Source organism: Podarcis raffonei, chromosome 17 (genome assembly GCF_027172205.1).
Source record: "Podarcis raffonei isolate rPodRaf1 chromosome 17, rPodRaf1.pri, whole genome shotgun sequence".
NCBI lineage: Eukaryota > Metazoa > Chordata > Lepidosauria > Squamata > Lacertidae > Podarcis > Podarcis raffonei.
This window is the reverse complement of record NC_070618.1, coordinates 23,383,200-23,410,320: the sequence shown is the minus strand read 5'-3', so window position 1 is coordinate 23,410,320 and position 27,121 is coordinate 23,383,200. Positions and strand designations below refer to the sequence as shown.

At 43.2% G+C, this 27,121-nt stretch overlaps 1 protein-coding gene across 2 annotated transcripts; it reads right to left on the bottom strand.

Annotated features, from left to right (window-relative positions):
• Positions 1 to 1,894: 1,894 nt before the first annotated feature.
• On the bottom strand, positions 1,895 to 27,121 carry PLAA (phospholipase A2 activating protein). 2 transcript variants are annotated; one of them, XM_053372155.1, is made up of 14 exons: positions 26,873 to 27,121; positions 21,029 to 21,222; positions 19,953 to 20,053; positions 19,722 to 19,842; positions 17,245 to 17,412; positions 16,441 to 16,576; positions 14,641 to 14,810; positions 13,722 to 13,879; positions 13,373 to 13,592; positions 12,949 to 13,020; positions 11,919 to 11,990; positions 7,919 to 8,020; positions 4,805 to 4,969; positions 1,895 to 2,615 (listed from the first exon to the last, which is right to left on the bottom strand). In XM_053372155.1, exons 1-14 carry the CDS (start codon positions 27,019 to 27,021, stop codon positions 2,050 to 2,052), a joined length of 2,394 nt encoding a protein of 797 aa, XP_053228130.1. In that variant the 5' UTR covers positions 27,022 to 27,121; the 3' UTR covers positions 1,895 to 2,049. The 2 variants fall into 2 exon arrangements, with proteins under 2 accessions (XP_053228130.1, XP_053228131.1); XM_053372156.1 differs by lacking the exons at positions 1,895 to 2,615; positions 4,805 to 4,969 and adding an exon at positions 7,357 to 7,500.

Sequence of the window (27,121 nt, the reverse complement as noted above, 5' to 3'; positions counted from 1 at the left end):
GCAAGTATAAACAATAAATTATTATTATCTCTTTTTTGATACAATTTATTAGACAATGTCTAGGAACACAGGGAAAACAAGTGACCTCGTTAAACTTTGAAATGTTGCAGAGCTTTCAGCAGGTCTGATGTAATAACCCCTATGGCAAAGGTTCATCTAGCCCAGGGTTTCTTAAAGGGGGTGGATACTTGACCCCCTTAGGGGGTCTAAGGGACTGGGCAGGGGGTGAATAAGGACCTGGGGTGGAAATGCCCGGACTCTGAGGTCCACCTCCGAAATTAAAAACTATCTGACTTTTAAAAGACATCTGAAGGCAGCCCTGTTTGGGGAAGTTTTTAATGTTTTATCATGTTTTTAATATTTGGTTTGGAGCTGCCCAGAGTGGCTGGGGAAACCCAGCCAGATGGGCAGGGTATAAATAATATATTATTATTATTATTATTATTATTATTATTATTATTATTATTATTTAAAGGGCCCCATTACCTTCAGTAGCTTAGGGCCTCAACAAATCTAAATCCGGCCCTGTGTGGGGCTCATGTGTTTCTCATGTGAGAAGAGCAAAGCTATAATTATGTTCTCTGGCTGTTCTCAAGACAACTCATCCGCAATGTCTCAGCCTATATGGTTCTTTTGCCAAGGAATTCTTCGCACGTTGCAGGAAAATATATTCTTCAAACCCCACCCTCCCACTTGTCTTCTTCCCCTGTCTACTCGGATGCAAGTTTTTACTTTTCAGAGACATTCTTTACACAGCTCAAAGTGCATGTTTATTTTTATCTGAGCTATTTCAGTTCCAGACACGTTTTATTTTTATTTTATTTTTTAAAAAGGAACATGCGTTGTCCACTTGGTTGAGCACACTTTAGCAGCAGTGTTTGAATACGGTCAGAAACGGGTGACCTTATTCGGTGGAACAAAATGTAATTTGTCCAGACCGAAGCTTAGTATCCTTACATGTTTAGCCAAGTTCGGAAATGCATCAAGGGAGAAAGTGATAGGGGAAGTTTTACAACATTAGCAGACACCAACTTTGGTTATCGAGTGAGGTGTTGCTATCAGAAGGGGGGATTCCCCAGAATAACATTTAACATCGCTTGTTTGAATTTCCCAAAATAAAACGGTACGTTCTGATCTCAAAATACTTATTTGCATATTTAGTATTATTGCAGCTGTATTTCTAACTGGACAAGGACAAAAATAAAGGATAAACGCATGAGCTGCATGTGTCTGATAAGGAACTAAGAAAAAATGCTGACATTTAGGTATAAGGGATTAGACTTTAGAATGAACATCTCATCAATATGAATGAGACAGCTCAAACTTGGCAGCAATATTATTGCACTCTGGCTGGCTGCAGATAACATTGCACTTCCTTCAGCATTGGGAAGGTTATCGCCGAATCCCAAGAAAGATAAAACTATATATATATATACATATATATATATATATATATATATATATATATTTTACAGAGGATCAAAAAACAAAAAAGCCCGCACCAGACACCAGAAAACTCAAAGTACATGTTTCCTGGCATACTAGACATTATCAGATAAAGTGGCTTTTAAAAAAAAAAACTATGTGAAAATTAAAAACTTTTGCATTATTCTGTTCCACAAGAAATCAGGACCATGTTAGGCAGCGGTGCCTCACAATCTAAAAGCTGGAACAATGAGTGTAGGTACTAGAACTTAAAATGCTGTGGTTGTACACTGATGTGCTTTCTTTTAAAATATGACATGAAAAACAAAGCTAAGATAGCTCGTTCTTAAAACTGTCTCGGTCAATCGAGACTGCTTTGTTGATTTCTGTTGACCTTTGATTCCAAACACTCAAAAGCTACTGCAGACTGACTCTCATGCATTGCAGCTTTGAAGGACAACAAATTCCGTATCAGTGCAAAAAAAGATTTTATTTAGGTTTTTTTACTTAATGTCCAGATAGTTAACCCACAGTATTTCTTCTCTCCATTGTTGTAAAATATGAAAAAGTTTATCTTCAGCATAGCCATAGACTTTCAAGTGCTTTTTTAAAAAAACGAAACAGTTAGAGCAAGTTAAGCACCAACCTACAGCATTCGTTTACCTTAGCTGGTTCCGACACAGAGGAATATTTCTTAATTTGAGAATCAACCCCCAGAGACTTAGCTAACTGTACAGCATCTGAATCACCACTGATCAATGTCCCAAGAGCCACAAGTAGTCTAAAGATAGCTTCGAGGTCTTGCACAATTTCCATGACTGTGCTGATCACTGATAAGCACTGAGCTTTCCCCTCAATGTTATTAATTTTATGTAAACAGACAGCGTAGTTCAGAGCCAGGGTGGCTAACGCAATGTGAATGTTCTTATTGCTGCTTATTTTCAGCTCTATTGCCTGTGACATTATCAAGTCCCCCTGTGACATCATGAGCTTCTGGCCAACTGGGTGGATAAAACAGTTGCACAAAATTCTAAGCGCCAGCATCTGGTTGGCTTGCTTTCCTCCAGGGTTCAGGAATTGGATCAGGTGGCTGCTGAACTGTAGGCCATCCTTCTCGCTGCAGAAGCTTTCGTTCACGCTGGGATGCCTGATGGATAACCGGAGGATATCGAGCGCTGGAAAGACAATGTCTAGGAACACAAGGAAAACAAGTGACCTCGTTACACTTTGAAATGTTGCAGAGCTTTCAGCAGGTCTGTTGTCATAACCCCTATGGGAAAGGTTCGTCTAGCCCAGGGTTTCTTAAAGGGGGTGGATACTTGACCCTCTTAGGGGGTCTAAGGGACTGGGCAGGGTGTGAATAAAGACCTGGGGTGGAAACGCCCAGACACTGAGGTCCGGCTCCGAGGCCCTTCTGGCGGTTCCCTCTCTGCAACAAGTGAGGTTACAGAGAACCAGGCAGAGGGCCTTTTCGGTGGTGGCGCCCACCCTGTGGAACACCCTCCCGTCAGATGTCAAGGAAATAAACAACTATCCGACTTTTAGAAAACATCTGAAAGCAGCTCTATATAGGGAAGTTCTTAATGTTTAATGTTGGAAGCTGCCCAGAGTGGCTGGGGAAACCCAGCCAGATAGGTGGCATGTTGTTGTTATTAATGATGTATAGTAAAAATAATATTTATGAACTCTGAAATAAAGGGTATTAAGAATGTAGAGAGTATACCTCCCTCACCCAATGAGGAACTTCTGTGTAGGACAACTGCATCTAACATGGAGGTTCAGTTCTGAGAGTTCTACCTATACAGTGGTGCCTTGGTTTACAAACTTAATCCGTTCTGGAAGTCCGTTCATAAACCGAAGTGTTCTTAAACTAAGGCGTGCTTTCCCATAGCAGCGGGGGACTTAATTTACAAATGGAACACACTCAACAGGAAACAAAACCATGTTCTGCTTCCAAGGCAAAGTCCACAAACCAAAACACCTACTTGCGAGTTTGCAGCATTCTTAATCCAAGTTGTTCATAAACTAAGCTGTTCTTAAACCAAGGTACCACTGTAAATGAAAATCAGCTATACACAAAACCTTGAAACAGAGCTTAAAACTCTTGCTGCTCAGGAAATGCCAAGTGGATTAGGCACAAAAAGTTTTTAAGCTTTCCGCCTTGCCTGCATTTAACTTGTGCAATTTCAACCAGCTTTTGTCTTCAACCATGCAAGGTTGAAATCGCAGAAGTTAAATGTGTGTAAGAGGCCATTGTAGTGATTTTTAAAAAGACGATTCCACAATACAACGGTATTCTCAGAATGTGCTGCTGTACGAACAGTGAAGCAGACTAAACAACAAAGAACATGGTGACTCAAGACTCACAAAACCTACAGCCCAATATTCATATGCTTGTTAAAAGCCCATTAGGCCCATCCATCTCATTAGATAAGATTTTTTTAAAATGTTGTCATTATTTTCACTCATTTTTATTTTTTCCTTTTTTTACATTTTTATCAATTGCCATTACCAGGAATCAAAATTAATAAATTATTACATATTATTTCTTAAACTTTTTCATTTATAGTCCTAAGAATTTGGGTTGGGGCTGATGACAATTTGATGAACTCAGCAGCTTGGGAACTGATCTAGCCTGAATTACATCTCTCTATTTTAGGAGAATAATGGAATCCTTAGCATATTTATGTAATTCAGACACCTAAATTACAAGTGTCATTGCTATTAAAATAAGCTGGTGTGCGGGGGCGGTAAGTAGGATAGTCTTAAGATTAAACTTCAGAACTCTAACCAGCATAAAATCTTCATCCTATGGGCAATGGAACAGCATTCCCACCAGCCACTAATATATTAAACTGCCAATCACCAATACAAAGAAATAAAATTATTTGTGGTATAAAAACTGGTGTATCTAAAAAGGTAAAGGACCCCTGATAGTTAAGTCCAGTCGTGACCGACTCTGGGGTTGTGGCGCTCATCTCGCTTTACAGGCCGAGGGAGCCGGCGTTTGTCCGCAGACAGTTTTTCCAGGTCATGTGGCCAGCAGGACTAAGCAGCTTCTGGCGAAACCAGAGCAGCGCACGGAAACGCCGTTTACCTTCCCATTGGAGTGGTACCTATTTATCTACTTGCACTTTGATGTGCTTTCGAACTGCTGAGTTGGCAGGAGCTGGGACCAAACAACGGGAGCTCACCCCGTCGTGGGGACTGAACTGCCGATGTTCTTATTGGCAAACCCAAGAGGCTCAGTGGTTTAGGCCACAGCGCCACCCACGTCCAGTGTATCTTAATGAGATGTGAGATAAGGATAACTTTTCAAACTGCTACCCACCCATCTAATTTGCTGACCTACTAGATGTCCCCAACAACAATTCCATACCATTTGGCCAGTTAATTGCCTTCCACAAAGTTTGCAGTTGCTGGGCTGTGGGAGCTTCAGAGGAGGTGTTGCAGGTTATAGAGAGCATCTTCTCCAGAAGATCTAAATCATCTTCAGTTAACTGCTGTTCAGCAGGGGCACTTCTGTTAAGTTCTTTCAGTTTGCCTGTGAGACAAATGGGAGACAATTTGAAATGCTCTATTTAAACCTCTTCACGTTATGAATACGAAAATGAATTCTCGATCCAGTTCAATTCTAATGCTGCCTGTCGGCATATTTCATGTCAACCTAGTTGCCTAGTATATCCAGTATATCTGAAGGAGCGTCTCCACCCCCATTGTTCTACCCGGACACTGAGGTCCAGCACCGAGGGCCTTCTGGCAGTTCCCTCACTGCGAGAAGCCAAGTTACAGGGAACCAGGCAGAGGGCCTTTTCGGTAGTGGCACCCTCCCTGTGGAACGCCCTCCCACCAGATGTCAAAGAGAACAACAACTACCAGACTTTTAGAAGACATCTGAAGGCAGCCCTATTTAGGGAAGCTTTTAATGTTTGATGTATTACAGTATTTTAATATTTTTTGGAAGCCGCCCAGAGTGGCTGGGGAAGCCCAGCCAGATGGGTGGGGTATAAATAAATTATTATTATTATTATTATTATTATTATTATTATTAGTGGGCAAATCCCCATTGAAAAAACAATTTTGCTTCATCTCAAATGTGCTCCAAAACCTGATTTGCGTTATGCATAAACAGTGTGCTCTCTAGGATTTGTACAGGAGATATTTCCATGGCATTGCTTCACAATTGTTTTATGTTCCTTTCACCACACAAATGTTAAGATGTTTAAGTAAGAGTTTGGGAAAAGTTGTAGAATCAAAGTGAATGTATGAAACATATGATCTGTAGTCCAAAACAATTTAAGATTTAAACCTCAAATCATGAGACAGAGGCTGCAGTCCCAAGGTGTACTTACCAGGAAGAAAGCACCACTAAATTCAGTGTAAAGTACTCCCAAGTAAACCTATTGAAGTTTGGTGTGGAAGATGTTTACAATAAATTCAAAAGCATTTGTAATTGCTTTGAGCTTCTGAAAACGAAACTACAGTGGTACCTCGGGTTAAGTACTTAATTCGTTCCAGAGGTCCATACTTAACCTGAAACACCACTTTAGCTAATAGGGCCTCCTGCTGCTGCCACGCCGCAGCAACAATTTCTGTTCTCATCCTGAAGCAAAGTTCTTAACCTAAAGCACTATTTCTGGGTTAGCGGAGTCTGTAACCTGAAGCATATGTAACCTGAAGCGTATGTAACCTGAGGTACCACTGTTATAGCCCAATGGGAGAGGGAGAGAGAGAGCATGTGAGCAGCGCACCGAAGTTCTCATTTTCAGACCCTCCAGGATGAAGATATTTGCACAAATCACCCAGGAGAGCCGCTGTTCGACAGAGCAGACATTGCTGGCATAGACAGTCAGCCTGACTTGGTATAAGGCTGCTTCGTGTGTACCTCATTCTTGAGACTTTTAAGTCTCTGCCCTATGGATGCGTCCTATGAGAACTCCCAGCCTGCTCTTAATTTTGAAAGTCTTATGAACTCTGAAAATCATGAAAGGTGATAGGCTCACTAGGTAACCAGTGCTAAAGACAGTACTGCTTGCCTTAAAAAAATAAATATTAAACTAGGTTCCAGTTTTGGGGTTCCAGAACAGTGACCCAACTTACATAGCAGAGGAACAGGTAAGTATCCCTTCACTACATGCCTGAAAGAACATGCAGTGGGGGGGGGGGCAGTTGTACAAGTTGATTGGCACTGCAGCGTTGTGGCGCCGGCTGGGTGCGAAGGGGGAACTTACCGTGCCAGTGGAGCTGCACTGCACCACCTGCCTGTCCACACAAGGGGGAGCCCAGCAAGATGAAACGACCCTTGGTGGACAACCCCCCCCACCCCCATGCTGGCCAGGGGGCCATTCAGCAAGGGGGCAGGGGTTGTGGCAGCAAGCCCAGGCTGGGCTGGACTCGGGGGCCCAGAGGCCCCTGGCGGCAGGCAGGTGGGATGGGGATCCCTGCATGTGGGCGCCTGGCTCGCACCCCCTTAAAATTGTGTGCCCAAGGCTGGGGGCCCCCTGCCCCTCCCCCCTGCTATGCCCCTGAATGGCACAAATTGAATACACAGTGGAGAAGAGAGCCTGCAGAACCCATGGCAGATTGCGGCATGAGTTTGGTGTCAGCAGCAGGTTTGGGTTACACTAGCACAGGGGTCAGCAAACTTTTTCAGCAGGGGGCCGGTCCACTGTCCTTCAGACCTTGTGGGGGGCCGGACTATATTGGGGGGGGGGGAATGAACGAATTCCTATGCCCCACAAATAACCCAGAGATGCATTTTAAATAAAAGCACACATTCTACTCTATGATTCCCAGACCGCCGTGGGCCGGATTTAGAAGGCGACTGGGCCGGATCCGGCCCCCGGGCCTTAGTTTGCCTACCCGTGCACTTTTCAGGAGTCTATTCCAATATCCTTGCAAGACATTAATCACGTAATACAAATCAATAAGCTTGAAACTAACCTTCCTTTTTAATGCCTTAAGAACATAAAAAGGTTTGTACTGTACAGCTTTGCACAAAAGTCCTTTGCCACAAAAGCAGATCCACTGATTATGTTGCTGCTCATTGCTTGCACCCCTTGTCATCTATTCCAGCTGCATAGAAAGGGGAAAGTAGGCAGTGCTTTTAATGCTCCCAGCTATCCAGGGAGGACTGCGGTCAACTGAATACCACAGGGGCAAAATGGCAAGTACATTCGATATATTTAGCAATTGGTCCAGTCCTTACGGCGTATCAAAATATTCACTTCTTCTCAACAGGGGGAGATAAGCAATACTGGAATGAGCCTGACCTGCAATATTTCTAATTCACAAGAAGCAAGTGGCTGCTTTATTATATTAAAAACACAAATCTTTTGTGTAATCCAACCTTCCTATGTTTTATTTCTCAGACGTAAAACTAGGCTGAAAATAGTTTCAGGGGAGTAAAATAAAACGTTTTATGGGACTGATGTGTTTGAAGGATAATTGCTCACCACAATCATCATTTAACAAACCATATAAATACACTCACCCATTATTTGTGTAGGGTTGGCCTGATCAAAAGCAACAGCTTCCTTCTTTGGAAAATAAATATTTTCATTTTTAGGTATAGTTAATTTGTAGGCACCCGTCCCTAGAAGGGAGAAATAAATTGTTAGAAACTTAACAGTATAGCTTTGCATCCTATAGCAGGGAAAAAACATTAGCTTAATTGTCACACATTATGTAGCTATTTAAAGGATTGCTAAACCGTAATTTAAATTATTCCATGTCTACATGTTTTTAATAAAAATAATGCTTTGTTCACTGTGTGGCCTTGACCAAGTAATTTAATCTAAGGCTACCTCAAACACCTCTCTGCACTCCTGGGAGAAAGCGTGGGATAAAATCTAACAAATTAACTCCTACAGAAAAAATGGTTACATAAACAGCACTTCATATCCTAAGCATTTCAGCTTTTTAATTAGCTTAAGTGGCCTCCAAAATTTAGTTCAAAGGGAGCCCAGTATAATTAATTTTATTAACTCCATTTGTGTTTATCCATGCTCTATTACAAGCCAGTAGTCACATTTCACACCCTTCTGAGAACAGGGATGGAGAATCTTTTGCAAAAAAAATAAAAATAAAAATTATTAAAGATTTTCTTGTGTAACAGACAAATACAGGCAAGGACACATAGTGTGTCTCTACTTTCAATTCACACAAGTCTTTTTCACAGTTCATTTGCATTTGGTATGAGACACTGTTGTCATATGTGGTTCGGGGAGGAGAGAAAGTTGATTTTATCTAGGCTTCCTTGCCTTTTTGAATAGCTTCTCTTCTAAGGTTGTTGCTGCTTCATGGCGAACAGGAAGGAAAGGAGCTTTTCAAGGCAAAAGGCAGGCAGGCAGGTGAAAAACTCTGGGAGTCTTAGCGATACGACAACTGATAAGTTTCAAGGAGGGAAGCTTTTAGCATTGGTCACCTGTGAGATTTTTGAAAGCTCTCTCGGGTTCAGTAAACCAAGAGAATGTGCGCATGAATAAAGTTAACAGCTTAAAACAGATTTGATAGAAAAAATTCCCTGGAGTCTTAATTTACTTGCTACACTTTTATCTCACCCTTCCTCCAAGGAGCTTAGGGTGGTATCCATTTTCTTCCTTCTCTATTTGGCCTCTCCTGTTTTATGCCAAACAACGGATGCTTCACTTGCCGCTGCCCCAAACACGCACACCTCTAGGCTGCTCACCCCATCTCTCTTTTCCTTGCCCTACCTCACCTTACTTCCACCCCAACTTTCCCTTTATCTGCATTTCTGCCATCTGAACTGCAACCAACTTATCCACAGGCATGAATAAGTGGAGAAGTCAGCTATTATAATAAGTGTGGTCAGGACTTTCGGGGTGGCGCCATTGGCAATGGCGGACTCCCTCTGAACTGGAGGGACCAGCTCCGCACAAAACGGGTCGTTCCCGCTACGGCGAGGCGGGGACCCTTTAAAAAATCACAGGCGGATGAAGCCTGTGACCATGGGACTCGGCGGGCACTCTTAGCGCCCCCCCAACCCGCAAAGGAATCCATTAACGGGCTCCGAAGTGAAGAGGGGGAAGTGGCGCGGTGCCGTGAGTCAACTGCTTTTTCCCTGGAGCGAAGCCACATAGCCGTTGCCGGAGAGCGCTGCCTTTTTCCTGGGACAATTTGGTATTTAAAGAATCACCCGTGAGTACTTAAATCTTGAACAACTTGACTCTAAATAAGGACTGGCTAGTAGAGAGGAATTGTACTCAAAATTTACTTCAATTTGGTACTGAAACGGGAAGGTCTAAACAGGAAGTCAGCCTTCCGTTTCTTTGTAGTCAGAATAAAGCAAAGACAACGTAAACTAGAGCTTAGAAAATTACTTTTAAAGGATTGGCTTTCATCATTTAAAATCGTGGAACCCCCCTTCGGTAGCAGGAGAAGAAGGGGGATCTCTTTTTGGACTGTTTAAACCTGCAGAAGTGAGTTTAAAGTAAAGTAACTTTCCACCGTCCTGATCCTGGAGCGGAGTGTCAGGACTGATGTTTGAAGCTCATTGACCAGAGACAAATGTTTTTGACAGACAACTAAAAGAAAAGTAATATTGTGATTCCATTGTTTCCTTTCGCATTTCAAAGGAACAAATATTGACAGAATATCTTAAAAAAGAAACTTTGTTGCTATTGTTCTGAGAAGAAAGAATAAACAGAAGTTTTCCCCCTAGAGGGAGACTGTGAAACTGTAACTAATTTCAGGAGCTTGCAGCTGCCACAGATTACAATCGTAGGAAAGGACTGGTGACCTTGTAGGACAATGTTTTCAGAAGCTCTGTTGGGTGCTTTCTGTAAAATAAATGCCCTATTGGATCAGTTAAGCCAGAAGACGGATTTGATGACTAATGCGGCCAGAATTTTTGAACAGGCAGCAGGAAACTACATGGAGCCTACCCAGGAATTAAAACAGGAGTGTGCTATGACAGCACAGATGAGAGAAGAGGATGCTGTTGAATCCTGGGTGCCAGAAATGGAGGGAGTTGCGGCCCTGCAGGAACATGAGCCTTTGGATCTGATAAATGAATTTGGAAGAAACCAGATTTGGAAGGATAAAGTTTGGTTTGGTTTGGAAATGGGGGGTTGGATTGACCCTCCTATGCAGGGATGTTTGGACTTTCTGAGTCTGGCAATGGGCCGTCAGATGTTTGGAGTTGTGGGGGCTCTTAATTTTGGAGGGAATCTGAAACAGGTGTTTAAATACCACATGGAGTTTAGTCTGGACTATGGAAATGGGGCTGATTTGCTGAAAAGGGTCAAAAACATTATTAAGCTGGAGTTCCCACAAGTGAAAGGAAAACATGAAGAAGAGTCGCGGAAGGGACATGGAAGAGACTTGAGAGCCTCGGATATAAGGATACCAGGTTAATGCGCTAGATCAATGGGACAAAAAGGACTGACAAAATCCGGGACCAGGAGGAAGGGACGTTGGATGAAGATTGGATTGTCTTACCTTTTTTTATCTTTTATCATTAGGACTGTTTTAAAATAATTGATGAATGTTAGAAGAATGTTGAAATGGAACTACTTGGTTCTAGTAAAAATGTTTAAAGAATTAGGTTAATGATATGGTTATGAGAAGTTGGTAAAAATAAGATTGAAGTTTTAAGTTTTAAGGTTTGCTATAAGACAAGATGAAAATAGATTAAGGTAATGTAAGGACAAAATATAATGAACTATGGAAAGGATTTGCTGTGATAATTATTAACCAGGATACAAGAAAGGGGAGGAGGAGGAGGAGGTCAAAGAAAGAAGGTAATGAAAGTTAAAAATTTGAGAATGATGGATGTATTTTTTTCTTTCTATTTTTCTGTTTTGTCTTTTTTCTTGTTTTTTCTCTTTTTTATAATTTTTTTAAAAAAATCTTTAATAAATATTATTTTTAAAAAATAATATTTTTAAAAATAAATAAGTGTGGTCAGCTATAATAACACTGTGCTTGGTTTCTCTGATTAGAAGCAGCTCAAAGCTTAGCTGGAGTGACGTGGCAACAAGATGGCGGGGAGTGGGGATTTTGTTATTTTGGGGGAGGAGGAGGGCAGATGTAAGTGACCAGCACGGAGCTTTGGCATAAGTTTTCAAAATTGTGAGACGAATGATTTAAAGGTAAAGGTAAAGGTACCCCTGCCCATACGGGCCCGTCTTGACAGACTCTAGGGTTGTGCGCTCATCTCACTCAAGAGGCCAGGAGCCAGCGCTGTCCGGAGACACTTCCGGGTCACGTGGCCAGCGTGACGAAGCTGCTCTGGCGAGCCAGAGCCGCACACGGAAACGCCGTTTACCTTCCCGCTAGAAAGCGGTCCCTATTTATCTACTTGCACCCGGGGGTGCTTTCAAACTGCTAGGTTGGCAGGCGCTGGGATCGAGCAACGGGAGCGCACCCCGCCGCGGGGATTCGAACCGCCGACCTTTCGATCGGCAAGCCCTAGGCGCTGAGGCTTTTACCCACAGCGCCACCCGCGTCCCGACGAATGATTTACTTACCTGTAAATGGATCAGCTCCGCTTGCAGGAGCTGCAGGTTCAGATGCTGAACCTGGGACGTAGCGACCTGTACCTAGAGAAAAACAGAAACAAAATTGCATTCACATTGCTTAAACATCTACAGTATGAAGTGTTTGGGTTTAAATAATAATAATAAAATAGCAACAGCAAGCCCACACACCATTTTTGTAGCTCCCATATTTGGATCCCAACATCTTTGTTAAGCACCAATGGGTTCTACACGGTTTTTACTTCTATTATTTCCAATGTGTGTATACATTGTTTTCCTAAAGAAAGCGCATGGGATTGGAGCCTTAAGTTTCCTGTGTGAGAGAGCCCAGGATTGAGTCTCGCAGGAATCATAATCATAATCCTTTGGCAATCATTACGTGAAAGTGCAATTCGTGTCTCAACTTCTACTCTGAACCTCAAACTCAGTCTTGAAGACTGTAAGCAGCTCCTAGAGGATGCCATGACTTATCCGCCACAGTTGCCTTAGCGCTCAGATGTATGGTCGCCATCAAAACCAAAGCCCTCAATTTACTTGCCAAGGAAATGCCTTGCCAAGCGCAATCATCTCCCCCCGAGATGCAAAGTTTTGTGAAACTGCTCTACAACACCCATACTCATCTGAATCAATCAGTACCAAATGATAATTCTTTCAAGACACACCTGTTAAAAAAGGTTTTTTTTAAAAAAAACTACGACAAGTTTCTGGTCCAAAGTTGCATTTAAATGTCACGCCTTTGCTTCTAGAAATGTGGTGCTTTTTCTATTTAACAAGGGCTGAACATTCTAGGGCTCCCCTGGGTGAAGACTAGATTACCATTCCAACTCTACAATTCTATGATTCTAAGGCACATTTTTAAAAAGAAAATAAAACGATTCTGAGCCAACATCACAGCTTTGCTCCCTGCCTCGTCCATCCAGAACTCCAATCAGCTCCATTTCACCACACCAACTGTAAATCCAAAACTTTACATTTTTTCTCCCAGAAGGAAAAAACAACTCAGCCATTATTGACACAGTACCTGTAAACGGATCTGCAGCTGGGAGCCCTTCCCTGGACTCCGAGGAAGAACCTGGAACGTAGCGGCCACCGCCTATGAAAAGATAAACCAAAGAAAAGAATGTGATCCAATGCACTCTTATTATTAAAACATGGAGGGGAAACACCCCATTAACTTCGCTCCTTAATGAAGTGCCCATACTTTTAAGAACACACCACTTCATCCGCTGCAAACAGAAAGGAAAATTATTATCTTTTCTTACATTTATATGCCCCTCGCAGGTCTCAGGGTGGCTCACAAGATAAAATTACAATATAAAGACACAAAATACATAATCAGTGTTCCGCAGTATGGCCAGGGGCAAAAGAACTCTGGCACGCTATTCAGCCACATATTTAACAAGCAGCGAGGTAGCAAATTTAGGGTAGCTTGGAGCTCTTTTTACCTGTGAAAGGATCTGAAAATTCTGCATTCGTGGGTCCCAGCGTTTGCCCTTTGGTGTTATCTATTATGAATTTGGCCACCTGGTCCAAGAACATTGGATTTAGATCATTCTTCTGCAAGAAGTTGTATGCCGTCAGCCAGGGATCATCACTGATGTTGTAGGGCAGCTTGTGAGAGGGCCCGCCTTCATTCACATCAATAGTAAAAACATAGTCGTATTCCTTTTTTAAGGAAAGGGAAACGACGAGAGTGATTTATTCTTATATATACCATTCCAGTGCACACAGCCCACCAATAGGTTGGGCTGCCAGGGTTTAATTACTAAACGTTAGGGGTGAAAAATTACTTACCCTTCCTTCAAATAAAACCTTTCCAGACGTCTGCTGTGTGGCTCCTGATGAACCGACAACATCCCCAATCTTCATCCACCTCCCTTCGCCAGCACTCCACTGATAAGCTTCAACTTTCCCATTACTTTTAATAAGTCTCGTTTGTCCATCTCTTGTACCTTAAAACACAGAGAGGAGAAAATCAGCTGCGTGCCTGGAGAAAATGGTTTTAGTTCAGGGGTTAGCAAAGTTTTTGGGCCTTGGGCAGGTTCACAGTCCCGCAGATGCCACGGTGGACTGGGCACACATGCGAAAACGCTATTTCCGACGCAGAGGAGGCGTGCGCGGAAGCCTCTGCAGCCAATCAGAAGCAGCGGAAGCCCCGTCAGACGTTCGGCTTCCAAAAGTAGTTCACAAACGGAATAGTTTACAACCTTCAGGAGCCAAAACTTTTGGGGAACTAAGCTGTTTGACTTCCAATGTATGACTGTAGTCCCTAAACAAAAGGGTGGCAATCGATTTAGGGAGCAGAGGACCATAACAACCCCCAGCCAACTCTCTGGGGCTAAAGTGTACAAGTGAACATGCCAAGAACTACATTTCTGAAGATGCTATCCAAAAGGGGACCAATGGGTAAGACAGGGTTGGTTTGTTTTACAAAAAATATAGAAAGATGACAGATCTGGGAGGCCTTGGAGACCACAAAAAACCTAAAAATGTTTGGGAGCAGAGTATAATAATAATATTACAGGCTGAGGGAGCTGTCAGTTAAAACTTAACTGAAAAAGATGGCCAGTTTGCAGAGTCTTGGCAAAAAAACCTTGGTGGGGAGGGGCAGATATAGCCTGTGGATTAGTCACTCCTGCCCTAAACCTTTTATTTACCAGGACAGAATAGATGAGGAGGGATGCATGTTTGCCGGATAAATTTAAAATTATACCTGGTTCATCCAAATGCTCTCTCCCAGGAAGCTCATCAACACTGATGTCCCCTAAATCAGCAGTTTGAGGATCAATTTTTGCTTGAGAAAGTTCGTTTTCAAAAGCCTGGATCTCCTCCAGATTTGCTGTGCGCTCCAAAGACTCAGTAAACACTCTGATAATGCCATCACTGAAAGAGGAAAAATAATAATTTCATTATCTAGGAAAGCGTTCCCCTGCCCCTGCACATCCTATTTCCTTTCTTACTGCTGTCCCCGCCCCCACCCCTCTCTAAGAAAGAAATCCAGATTGCTGACCAGGTTTTATATCATAAGATTGATGCCTCATCTTCAAACCGATCTTCCCCAGGAAGCAAGGTAATTAATTTTAGAATAATCCAGTGAAATGCATCAAGTTGAGGACCCACTGCAAACTTGTGTGGTCTACATTCTTTTAACCCTAGTGTTCATTTCAGTTACTGATCAGGTACAAAACAAGAATGCACGGTCAAACTGTACTCAAGGTTAAGGCACAAATGATCTGTGTTAACTGATACCGAGTATATAGTCTTGGTCAGGGGTCAGCAAACCTTTTTCAGCAGGGGCCGGTCCATTGTCACTCAGACCTTGTGGGGGCCCGGACTATTTTTTTTTGGGGGGGGGGGGGAATGAACAAATTCCTATGCCCCACAAATAACCCAGAGATGCATTTTAAATAAAAGCACACCTTCTACTCATGTAAAAACCCCAGGCAGGCCCCACAGATAACCCAGAGATGCATTTTAAATAAGAGGACACATTCTACTCATGTAAAAACATGTTGATTCCCGGACTGTCCGCGGACCAGATTTAGAAGGTGATTGGGCCAGATCCAGCCCCTGGGCCTTAGTTTGCCTACCCATGGTCTTGGTGATCATTCTGCCTTCCAATATGCAAGGTTCAGCTCTGAGCTGACGTTCAATAGCTATCGACCCTCCTTGACAACACAATTTGTCATGCGCCAACCTATCCCAAAAATGGAAACGAGGGCAGGATCCTGAGTCAGAGCTGCTTGTTACAACACCTGGAAGTGGTAGAAACCACTGGGCTGGTGCTGGAGAAGGAAAGCAAGCTATCTATGTTTTTCTACTTTGTGGGTAGTTTTTGAGTATGTGCTTTCTTTGGGTTGGTGCACAATATTCCTGTTTGTTTTGTTTGCATACGTTACCAAAAAAAAAAACCACAATAAAGATTTAACAACAACTGTCTACCAGTAATTGGCCAGGGATCCATTGGTGAACTATGGTCAAACTTCTGCCAGTTCTCAAAATGTATGATGGAACTACACATGCGTCTTTAAAACTCTGTTTTGTTCAATAATCTCCTTTGGAAGCAATGCTGTATCATAGTTTAGCATAACAAGAATATGTATCGGGTTCACAAGTTCCACTCCTTACACCTCTACTGCACTCCTCTAGGAGGAGTTCAGAAGCTTTTCCTCTCGTTTTTCATGCTAACGTAATTATAACCGAACCCTTACAAACTGGGTTCAATGTTAACTCTACTGAAAGAAGTCAGCTACAAACCAACTGGCTGATTTCAATTAATCATAGAGTTTAGCCACAGTTTATAGTTCAGACACACTGAACTGTGGTCAATCTAAAAATGGAAGCAGAATCTTCCATTTCCTCTCCGGCTCCGCTCCAGAGAAGAGCAAGGAAGTGTGCGACCATGAGGCCAAATCGTTCCTTCTCGCGGCACAAAAATATCTACTCGGCCTGCCTTCAGCATTGTGCCTATTTATCTTGATGAACAGATGATAGGAAGCCGAAATCTGAATACCTTGCTCCAACGACAAGGTCCCCGTTGTCCAACACACAACAACACCAGATAGATTGAGCTGGAAGTCGGATTGTCTGTGTGCATTCCCCCTTTCTCCAGATCCTGAGCGATCGGTCTTCGCTAGTAGTAACAAAATCTAAAATAATGCAACGTGCCATTCATTAAATTGAGAAAGATGCAAATGGAACGTTACCCTTCCCCTAGCAGCAGCACTTGTGACTCAAAAATACCCCTCTCATCTTAAGAGCACCTTTGGATCAAATCCATCAGGTTGAAATAGGGGTAGGAAAAAACAAGGAGTCAAAGCCACTTGCCAATCAAACCACTCCATGCTTAGCTAAAACAGAGTGTTATCATTATAGTTTATCAGGTTGCAAAAAAGCTGAAGAAATATGTTATTTGTGTTTGTGCATAGCACTGGCATCCATTGACATCCTCTTCAGCCATCCATTGCAGGAATTTTCAAAGTACGTTTAGGGAAATCTGGGGATTCCTTGGAATCCTATGTTTCCTTAGCTGCCAGGTTTTACAAGAACTAAGCAAACCTGGTCAGCTCTGCACATATACTGAGTGAAGCCTCGATTGAAAGCCAAAACCTTAGATTGCAAGCCAAAACAGGGGTACTGTGGCAGATAAATTAATGTGGAGTCTTCTATGGAAGGGAGTTTGAAAACCATTACTCTAGTGCCAGTCAAAGAATTATAACTTACTCAGTTCTAAATCTACTTTTAATTAGAAGGCACAATCCTTTTTATAGCGTCTTTTTTTTAAAAAAAAAAGTATGTCTTAAGGACAGTTTCTTACCTTTACTTTGCGGGAAGACCGATATGCAGTATATATAATTGGTGTGGCCATAGTAAACCTCAAGACACTCTCCCGATACCTGCCACTTTCGAATGCTGGCATCGTTTGCACAAGAAAGAAACTCTGTCTCGCTTAAAATGGCTAAGCCCCTTACACAGTCTTCATGTCCTTTATGAAAGGAAAGATAGATAAAACGTAAGTCTCACTGAGAGCCTCTCCACATCTTATTGAAAGATGATATTCTCTAGCCATGAAATGCTTTATAAAACCATGTTCTCATGTGGTATACTGAAAAGTAGGTATCACTTTAAAATTACTAGTAGCAACCCATGTGGTCAGGAACAGGGTCTTGCTACTCCCTGGTCAGTGAGATCGTCTCAAATATAGACCCATTGTATAAGTATCATTTGTGTAATTGTAGCCTCAGACTCATGAACACTACCTGAGTTCCCTCTTGAAGACAGGAAGCTACGGCTAGCACATAACAAGATGGCTCAGCTACTGTCCAAGCACAGGCTGCTGGGAAACATTAGACTAGTGGTTCAACATGAACATTATGCAAAAAACTCAAAGGCACTGTACCCTGTTCAAAGCATAAGAGCATGAAAAGGAATCTTTAGTGACACTGCTTACAGCACAGGACTGTCCTTTCACCAAAGGCATGTTAATAGATTTCTTTCCTAAATTTGTTACACGTGAGGACGGTCAAATATTTTTCAGAGGTTAATCATCCACTTTTTAACTGATCTGTTTACATGTCAGTGGGACTACATCTACACAGAGCTTGAATACAAGTATTGAGCTACTGAAGGGAACGAAAGGTACATTGTTAATGGAAAGGCAAACTTTATATTCCCCTTCCTTTTCAGGGTGCACTTTCCTTGCAAAAACTCAGAAGCCATTGGCTCTGTCACTTTGCTGTTTCAGGACATCGTCACTGCTGTGCCTGGCAAATGGCACCTCCAAAGAAAAATTACTATTAACAATTTTCAGCTTATGAGCAAAAGGAACTCCCCTCCCTCCCAAAATGGACTTGCTCAGTGTGTTAGCTTTGTACTGTGACCTGAGCTAAGTGTTCAGTTCCAAAAACTGCTCCAGCTAAGTGTTGACAGCTGGCTCTGCTAAGTTTCATTTCTTTACCCCGGCCTAAGTTTCTGTTCTTTGGCCACACATTAAGTTTCGTTTTCTTTTTCAACAAAAGTACTATGAATAGCTCCTGGCTCCTATCATGTGAATGGCTTGGCCCAAGTGATCTACATAACGATAAGTAGCAGCTCCCATTTCCAGACCTTTTCGCGGTGAAGAGGCAGTGAAAACCCATCAATGGGACTGTTAGTTCATAAATGCTTTGGAATGCCTTGACAGGTATATCTATAAATTCTATCCACACACCCCAAATGTACCATATTCAGATGGCTATTATGCCAACAGCAAAAATCAGCCATAAAAAAAAAACCAAAAGGTCTACAACACTTTGTAACCACAGATTTACAGTACAATAATCCCTAAGAGCCACATAGAAAAGTGGGGGGAGGTACCGTATTTTTTGCTCTATAGGACGCACTTTTTCCCCTTCAAAAATGAAGGGGAAATGTGTGTGCGTCCTATAGAGCGAAGACGCCATAGCCCCGCGAACCTCTCCCGGCTGGAGAGGTGATGCGCGGCTATGGCAGGAGCCTCTTTAGCCGCGCATCACCTCTCCAGCCGGGAGAGCGCGCGCGGGGCTAAAGAAGCCATAGCTCAGCGACCCTCTCCCAGCTGGAGAGGTGAGTCGCGACTATGGCAGCAGCCTCTCCGCTGCTCCTTTCCGCTGCTTCCTGACCTGCTCCTTGGGGCTGGTGGTGGGCTTCCCCCCGCCAGCCCCAAGGAGCAGGTCGAAAGGAACCTGAAGCCTGGAGAGCGAGAGGGGTCGGTGCACACTGACCCCTCTCGCTCTCCAGGCTTCCAAGGTAGCCGCCTGAACGCACCTTAAACGGCACCTTGTTTTAGAGCGGGAAAACAAGAGGGGGAAAATTCTCCCCCTCTCTGCGCAGCGCCTCCTGCCGCTTCGCTGAAGGGGCGCTGGGCAGAGAGGGGGAGATTTTTTCCCCCTTGTTCTCCCCCCTCTAAAACAAGGTGCGTCCTATTGTGCGAAAAATACAGTATTCCATATGCTTTTAAAGATTGCAAGCGACGAGGCCTGGCTAATTTCATAAGTGAAAGAATTCCACGACTGTGGGGCCACCACTGGCAAGGCCCACCATTTTAATTGCCTTTGATTTACTAGCCTTTATTACATAAAGTTAGTGAACTTGCCATTTTCTATTCCTCTAAGCTTTCAAGATAAAGAACCACACTAATTTCTACGCATGGGGTGGGGAAGAAGAAAGAACCCTCAAAACCCAGATCCTAGAATAAAACCTCTTTAATTCTCCGGGTGTGGAGGCATATTGCTAAGTTGCGTATATACACAGAAACTGTTTTAGCCAAGTACCTACCAGTAAAAGTTCTCTCGCATCGACCTGCCTTCCACAGCTTAATAGTTTTGTCAGCTGAACCAGTCAACATTAATCCTTGTTCAGGTAGTATCTTCACAGCCCATACTGCTGCAGTGTGGCCCTATGAAGGTGAACAACATGACCGTTGATGGAGACAATCTACATTTTCTGAAGTTCAAATAATCATGATCTGCTGATAATGAACTCTTGTCACCAGCAGAGTTTCTGTACCTGTAGTGTCATCATGCATTTGTCATTCAACCAGACTTTGGCTGTCGTATCCCACGAGCCACTAAGCAGGGTGCCAAACTTCCCAGAGGAGAGGCTGCAAACTAGAAGAGAAGATTAAATAAACATCGCCAAAATTCACATTTAATCTACTCCCCGATTTGCGTGAGCGTTGCGTTCCAGGACACTGTGCACTTGTGTGAAACTGGATCACCCCGTTCCTCCCTTTTAGTGACGTCTTTTATGACATTTCCAGGTCACTTCAAAGTTCAGCAGTTTGCGCATGCGTGCCACTGTGCACATATCAGTCGCGCCTAAAACAGGGGTTGTGTGTAGCTGAGTGAGAAAAGGTGTTCTGATGTGCTAGCAAAGCAAAGCTACAGATTTTGGTCTATTTTCAGATGATACGCCATAGCAAATTTCACTAACCTAATTTTCATCCTTGGAAATACATGAGGTGATGAGAAGCTACCACAAACAACTGGAAAACAGAAGCAGCACTTTTGACTGAAAAATAGCTACACAAGTAAGGTTCTGTCTTCTCAGCTGTTAACAGATTGTGGAAAATATTTTTCTGCCTTGGCGACACTATCACCGGTCTCTCTTATGTCTTCATTAAGCCAACTCCCAAGCCGTATCTCCTACCTCCAGGCCCATTTCCCTAGAGAACCTCTAAGGTGCTAAGATTGGTGGAGTGCTAAAGACACACCTCTTTGCCCTGGCTTTTGACACTTGAGAGGTATATTTCTAGGATGCACCTTATTTCTACAATTTCAAGGTTTTTAAAACTGTTTTTAATACTGTGCAATATTTCCTTTTACTATTAATATTGTATTTTAATTATTGTAATCTGCCCTGTGGCCATAGTGTGATGGGCAAGTTATAAATTGTAATAACAATAACAATATAATGTAATATTTCTAACAGTCATAATGTTTCAGAAAATAATGCTAACATCTGCTCATGATAAAACTTTACAAATCAAGTTATTTTTTAGAACACATAAAACCAAGCGACTTTGAGTCGTTAAGATTCCAAAAGCGGTATGTTGAAAGATTTAAAAATCTGTGTTTTCTTACCTGTGTTTTTATGACCCTTAAGGACATACAGTGGTGCAGAGTTGTCCAAAGCGAAAATGCAAATGTTGTTGTCATTACTGCCGGTGGCAATTAATCCACGTGGATAAAGCTCGCTTGGAGGGATGACACACACACAAGAAACAAAATTTGAATGGCCGCTCATGCAGTGCACTTCCGTAAATCCTCTGTTGAGACTGGAGACAAAAAAGAAACCAAAGTTTTTATGTTCCTGTTGTAAGGGAATCCTACCCATTTAAAAAGCCAGGGAAAATCTATCTGGTATCTAAATGCCAATGTATGTTCTAGGCATAGTGCAAATTTCAAAGGGTGAGCTTCCAATTTGCACCACTATAGCCAAGTAGATTTATCATTGATCACATTAACACAAGCATTGGATTCATGCGCTCCTAACACCCCATGCATGTCTCCCCTCAGCCAGAAGGCAGAGGTTGGAAGCTTTTGTTTCCATTTCGACTAACTGGTGTGTTATGTATGAACTCATACAGAGAGGTAGTTAGCTTTTAACTGTATTAAATAATTGTTGTTGTTGTTATATTATTATTACAGTGGTCCCTCTAGCTGCGGACACGATCCATTCCAGGGTGCCATTCGCACCCCGAAAAGTCTGCAACTAGAGCAGTGCTTCTGCGCAAGCACAGAGCAGGATAAAGTGCTTCTGCACATGAGCGCTTCTGCACACTTCCGGGTTTGCCACGTTTGCAAGCCGTAAATACACAACATGAACCTAACGCAACATGAGGTATGACTGTATTCTTATTATTATAGCTCTTTTGAACCTGCTAACTTCAAATCATAGTTAATAATTCTGGCTTGTTTAGACAAACTTTAGTTAAGGTCAAGCACATTCACACATAACAATGAACAAGAGAAATATTCCAGTCTACTCTTCATGCCTGCTGTACCAAAGATAGCGGGAGGGAAATTATGAGCAGGAAACTCGCTCACATAACGCAAAACAGTGTTTTAGCATTACACCCAAATAAGCCATTGTGTTTGGACTTGGCCATGCATTAGTTGGCATGTCCAACAACTACATTCCGTCAGGGAATAACTGCAGTTATTCCTTTTTCAAAACATTTGTTTTTATGCACAACCTCAGTGCCACTTCAATTCAAGGTCTCCTCTAAAACATGGCAAGCTTGATAAAACTGATTAAATTCTTCAGAATGTGTTTGTTTAGTCTAAAAGACTAACCTTGTTTTGACGAGAATCATCACTTCTCCGGAAGATTAGTTGTCTTTGTTTTATTTCACTTAGGAATCTTTATACTAAAATGGTGTTGCAATTCTGTGCATTGTCAGGGTTGCATCCAGTGGTAACTTTGACCTAGAAGAGCCACTGCTGCTTGCACCTGATTTTTGCCAATTCCTCGTATCCATTAGCTGTTCCTGAGAGCAGGAGAATGGTACAGCATACAGCATAGAGGGTTGCATTTGGAAGCAGAAATTGGTAAAACCAAGGGTGCTAGCCTAAGTAACTCCACTAATGCAAATCCACCATTATGATACAATCTAGATCTTCATAAATCTCTTCCAAGTTTAAAACAGTGAGTGGTACTTTATACATAGGCTCAGACTTCATCTATCTCAATTTGTGAACTGGTCTTGACATTTTAGGGAGTTCATTTATGATTTTATGGCCCTGAAGAACATCATTTCACATATGTCAGAAAGAACCGTTCACACAGAAAAGTCTAAGAATGGCCTTAACAGTTATGGAAGTTACATAAATAAAGTAAAGGGACATTTGATGGTTTACAACAGGCATCCTCCGTAAAAAAAGCTCAACAACTTTGACCAGAACCCCCCAAAAAGGGGGGTAGATCACTGCCAGTCTTTAACTCTGTGAGTAGATCACAGTCTCTTGGGATCTGGCCACCACTGGTTTATAATAATTTACCCTAATGACAGTCACACCAGGCCTTGACTCTTTTTGGTAAGCAAAGGCACTGGGTTTGTTCAGATGAACAGCCATTGGTATTGTAGTCTGTGATGGCAATTTCTTTCAGTAGCTGTTTTAAATTCAGTGAGGACCGTCCTGTATTATAGTATTTTTTTATAAGTTTAGGGATTGTAGCCCTCACAACACTGCTGCTTGCTGAAGTCTGTATTTGCTCTCTCTTATGTTCCCACTTGTAACTCCAAGGTACTTCTCAAGCTGTTCATGTGTTTCATCCTGCTGCTACTGAGTGTACAATACTTTTCCTGTCACATCCAGACCCCAGCGCTAGAATGTTCCATGACCAGAAGAACCTGATCTCGTCAATCAAACTGTGGCCCAATAACTCTTGGCACAAGGACAGATAATAAATTATATGCATGCATGTGCATTATGTGCACACCATGATAAACACATAGATATACACCTGTATATTAAGCCTACACTAAAGATGAAAATCAACAATGCGCTCAAAGTGACCTAAGCCCAAATATGTTTTCCCCAAACTTATTTTTTTAGCTCAGGGTTCACAACAACTGCAGTCGGATCCCGAACACCTCCATTTCAGGACGTTTCGGTTCCTGGATACCTAAAGCCCAAAAGTAAATGCTCCGGTTTTTGAAGGTTTTTCGGCAGCCGAACGTCCGACACGGCTTTCACTTGAGTGCAGGAAGCTCCTGCAACCAATCAGAAGCCGCGCCTCGGTTGTCTAACATTTTCAGAAGCCAAACAGACTTCCGGAACGGAGTACGTTCGACAACCAAGGTTTGACTGTACTCTTAAATATTTCCTTCCAAGTTACCAGGGAAAGTGCTTGGAATGTGGAAGAGCCTTTTTTTTTTTTCATTCGTCTAGGCCACTAACCTATGACAACATGGATATGTGCTTGAAGGGAGACTAATCTGTGGCACAGCAGGTAACTTGCAAGCACTTGAGTATTGGCCACTTGCGACCAAGTGAAGATGCCTTGGCCGGCCCCTGACATCTCCACCATCTGGAAATCCAACTAATACCACATATCATGGCCACAGTGATCCATGCGACGGTCATCTCCAGGCTTGACTACTGTAATTCGCTCTACGCGGGGCTGCCCTTGAAGCTGTCCCAGAAACTCCAGAGGGTGCAGAATGCTGCAGCGAGGCTCCTCACGGGGTCTCTGCCATGGGAGCATATTCACCCAGTGCTTTTCAAGCTGCACTGGCTCCCGGTGGAGTACAGGGTCAGATTTAAGGTGCTGCTTTTGACCTTTAAAGCCCTTCATGGCCTAGGACCCTCGTACCTACGGGACCGCCTCTCCCGGTATGCCCCACAGAGAGCCTCAAGGTCCATAAATAGCAACACCCTAGTGGTCCCGGGCCCTAAGGAAGTTAGATTGGCTTCAACCAGAGCTTTTCAACTCTGTTTCCGGCCTGATGGAACGCTCTGCCTCGTGAGACCAGGGACCTGCAGGATCTGATTTCTTTCCACAGGGCCTGTAAGACAGAGTTGTTCCGCCTGGCCTTTGGCTTGGAGCCAATTTGATTCCCTCCCTCTCTTTCTTTTTTCCTTTCCTTCTCCTCCTGCGATGAGGCTACATTTTAATATTTTAATGTTTCAATATTTTAATGTTGCTTTTAAGTTGCAATCATTCAACTTGTTTTTATTATTGCTTGTAAGCCGCTCTGAGCCTGGCCTTGGCTGGGGAGGGCAGTGTATAAATAAAAATTATTATTATTATTATTATTATTATTATTATTATTATTATTATCCTGTAGATTTCCACCCATTCTATTTTATCGGCACAATCAGAATGAATTTCAGGAACCAAAATGCTTTTTCTGAGCAGGAGCGGTTAACGTTATAGCTCACTGCTGTTGCTTGTCTTCACTTACCCCACTGCCCTGCTCACAGTTGTTAAGGATATTCCTATGTTATGAATGGTCTGGGTCACCATTAAGAATGAGAGGTAGGAATAAGCCTGTATATATGTGGACTCTCCCTGGATCTTAACCTAGCTCAAGGTTGTCCTCTGAACTAGCCAGATGTTTAACTAAGAATCAATCGCAGTCAGTCCATCATTTGAAAAATAAGACTTTAGAGTCGTCTTGCCCAAAAATGGCATGTAGACATTCTGTTTTGGCAACTGCAACCTGGGTTTAAGGAGCCACTTGGCCCCTAGCTTATATATCTGAGTTTCTAACGCTACAGGTCACATAAAGAAATAAAGAGCCCATCACTTTAGAAAACCATTTAGGTGTTTCAAATCACAAGCTGGTGACTTTCCTAATCTAAACAGTAACTTGTAAACATGTGGCACAATTCACAACTCGGATAACTACAGTGAGGGGATAAAGTATTTGATCCCCCTGCTAAATTTGCCCGTCTGCCTCTGACGAAGAAATGACCAGACCATAATTTTAATGGTATGTTTATTGTAACTGTGAGAGACAGAATAACAACAGGAAAACCCCCAGAAACCCAGAAGACAAGTCAGAGATCGATGTGCATTATAATGAGTGAAATAAGTATTTGATCCCCTATCAACCAGCCAGATGTCGGAGGGCAAATGGGCAAATTTAGCAGGGGATCAAATACCTTTTTCCCTCACTGTAGGCAATCCTAATCCCACTGAAATCAAATGGTCAACCCATCACACCCATCAACAGTGTGATGCAGCAGCAAAAAAGCTAATGCTATTCTAGGCTGCATCAACAGAAGTCATAGTACCACTCTATTCTGCCTTGATCAGGCCACACCTGGAATACTGTGTCCATTTATGGGCACCACGATTTAAGAAGGATGTGTGCAGAGGAGCGCAACCAAGATTATCAAGGGTCTGGCAACCAAGCCTTATGAGAAGTGCTTGAAGGAACTGGGTATGCTTAGCCTGAAAAAGAGGAGACTGAGAGGAGACACACAGCTGTCAACTTTTCCCTTTTTTTGCGAGGAATCCTATTCGGAATAAGGGAATTTCCCTTTAAAAAAGGGAAACGTTGACAGCTATGGGAGACAGGATAGCCATCTTCAAATATCTCAAGGGCTGTCACGTGGAGGAGGGAGCAAGCTTGTTTTCTCCTGCTCTGGAGGGCAGGACTCGAACCTGCGCCCTCAAGTTGCAAGGAAGGAGATTCCTGACTAAACATCAGGAAGAACTTTCTGATAGCAAGAGCTGTTTGGAACAGTCTCCCTCGGGAAGTGGTGGACTCTCCTTCCTTGGGGGTTTGGAGGTTGGATGGCCATCTGTCATGGATGTTTTAGCATCTGAAGGCAGCCCTGTTTAGGGAAGTTTTTAATGACTGATGCTTTAATGCAGAGGTTCTCAACCTGTGGGTCCCCAGATGTTGTTGGACTACAACTTCCATCATCCCAGAGTTCTGGCCTTGCTAGCTAGGGGTGATGGGAGTTGTAGTCCAACAACATCTGGGGACCCACAGGTTGAGAAAAGCTGCTTTAATGTGTTTTTAATCTTTTGTTGGAAGCTGCCCAGACTGGCTGGGAAAACCCAGCCAGATGGGCGGGGTATAAATAAATCATCATCAACAACATCATCATTATTATCATTGAGATTCCTGCCTAGCAGGGGGTTTGACTAGATGACCCTCAGGTGTCCCTTCCAACTCTACAATTCCTTGGAGGTTTTAAAGTAGAGATTGCTTGGCGACCTGTCCTGGATGCTTGAGTTGAGATTCCTGCCTGGCAAGGGGTTGGACTAGATGACCCTCGGGATCCCTTCCAACTCCACGATGCTAACCCACCCCCACTCCGCCATGCCTCCAAACGGAGCCAGCAACCGGGAGATCCTCCTTTCAGAGGATATCGAAACGGCCAAGGGAGGGGAAAGGCAGAGCAAAACTCCCCTCAGGGCTCCTTCCTTCCTTCCCCCCCCCCTCGCCTTCCAAGACTGACCTGTCGGGCGCCCACAGCCGCGCCGTCCGGTCCCGGGACACGGAGACGAAGGAGCCGGCGGGGAAGGGAGAGCAGCTGAGGCCCCGCACGTCCAGCTCGTGGCCCACCAAGGAGCAGCGAAGCCGGTAGGTGCCCCCCGCGGCGGCCATCGCGAACAGCCCTCGAGCCCCCTGACACAGCAGCAGCAGCAGCAGTGCCGGAGCCCGCCTCCTCCGCTTCCTCTCGCCCGCCCTCCGCCGGAAGCGACGT

What these genes read in the sequence shown, in the direction of transcription:
- PLAA (XM_053372155.1), bottom strand. Translation starts at nt 27,021, where the DNA reads ATGGCCGCCGCGGGGGGCACCTACCGGCTTCGCTGCTCCTTGGTGGGC. An exon ending in GACCTTGTCGTTGGAGCAAG is followed by an intron (nt 14,811 to 16,440) that starts GTATTCAGATTT and finishes TTCCTCTTTCAG; the next exon opens with TGATGGCATTATCAGAGTGT. An exon ending in ATTTTCAGATCCTTTCACAG is followed by an intron (nt 13,021 to 13,372) that starts GTAAAAAGAGCT and finishes ATCTTTTCATAG; the next exon opens with GCGGTGGCCGCTACGTTCCA.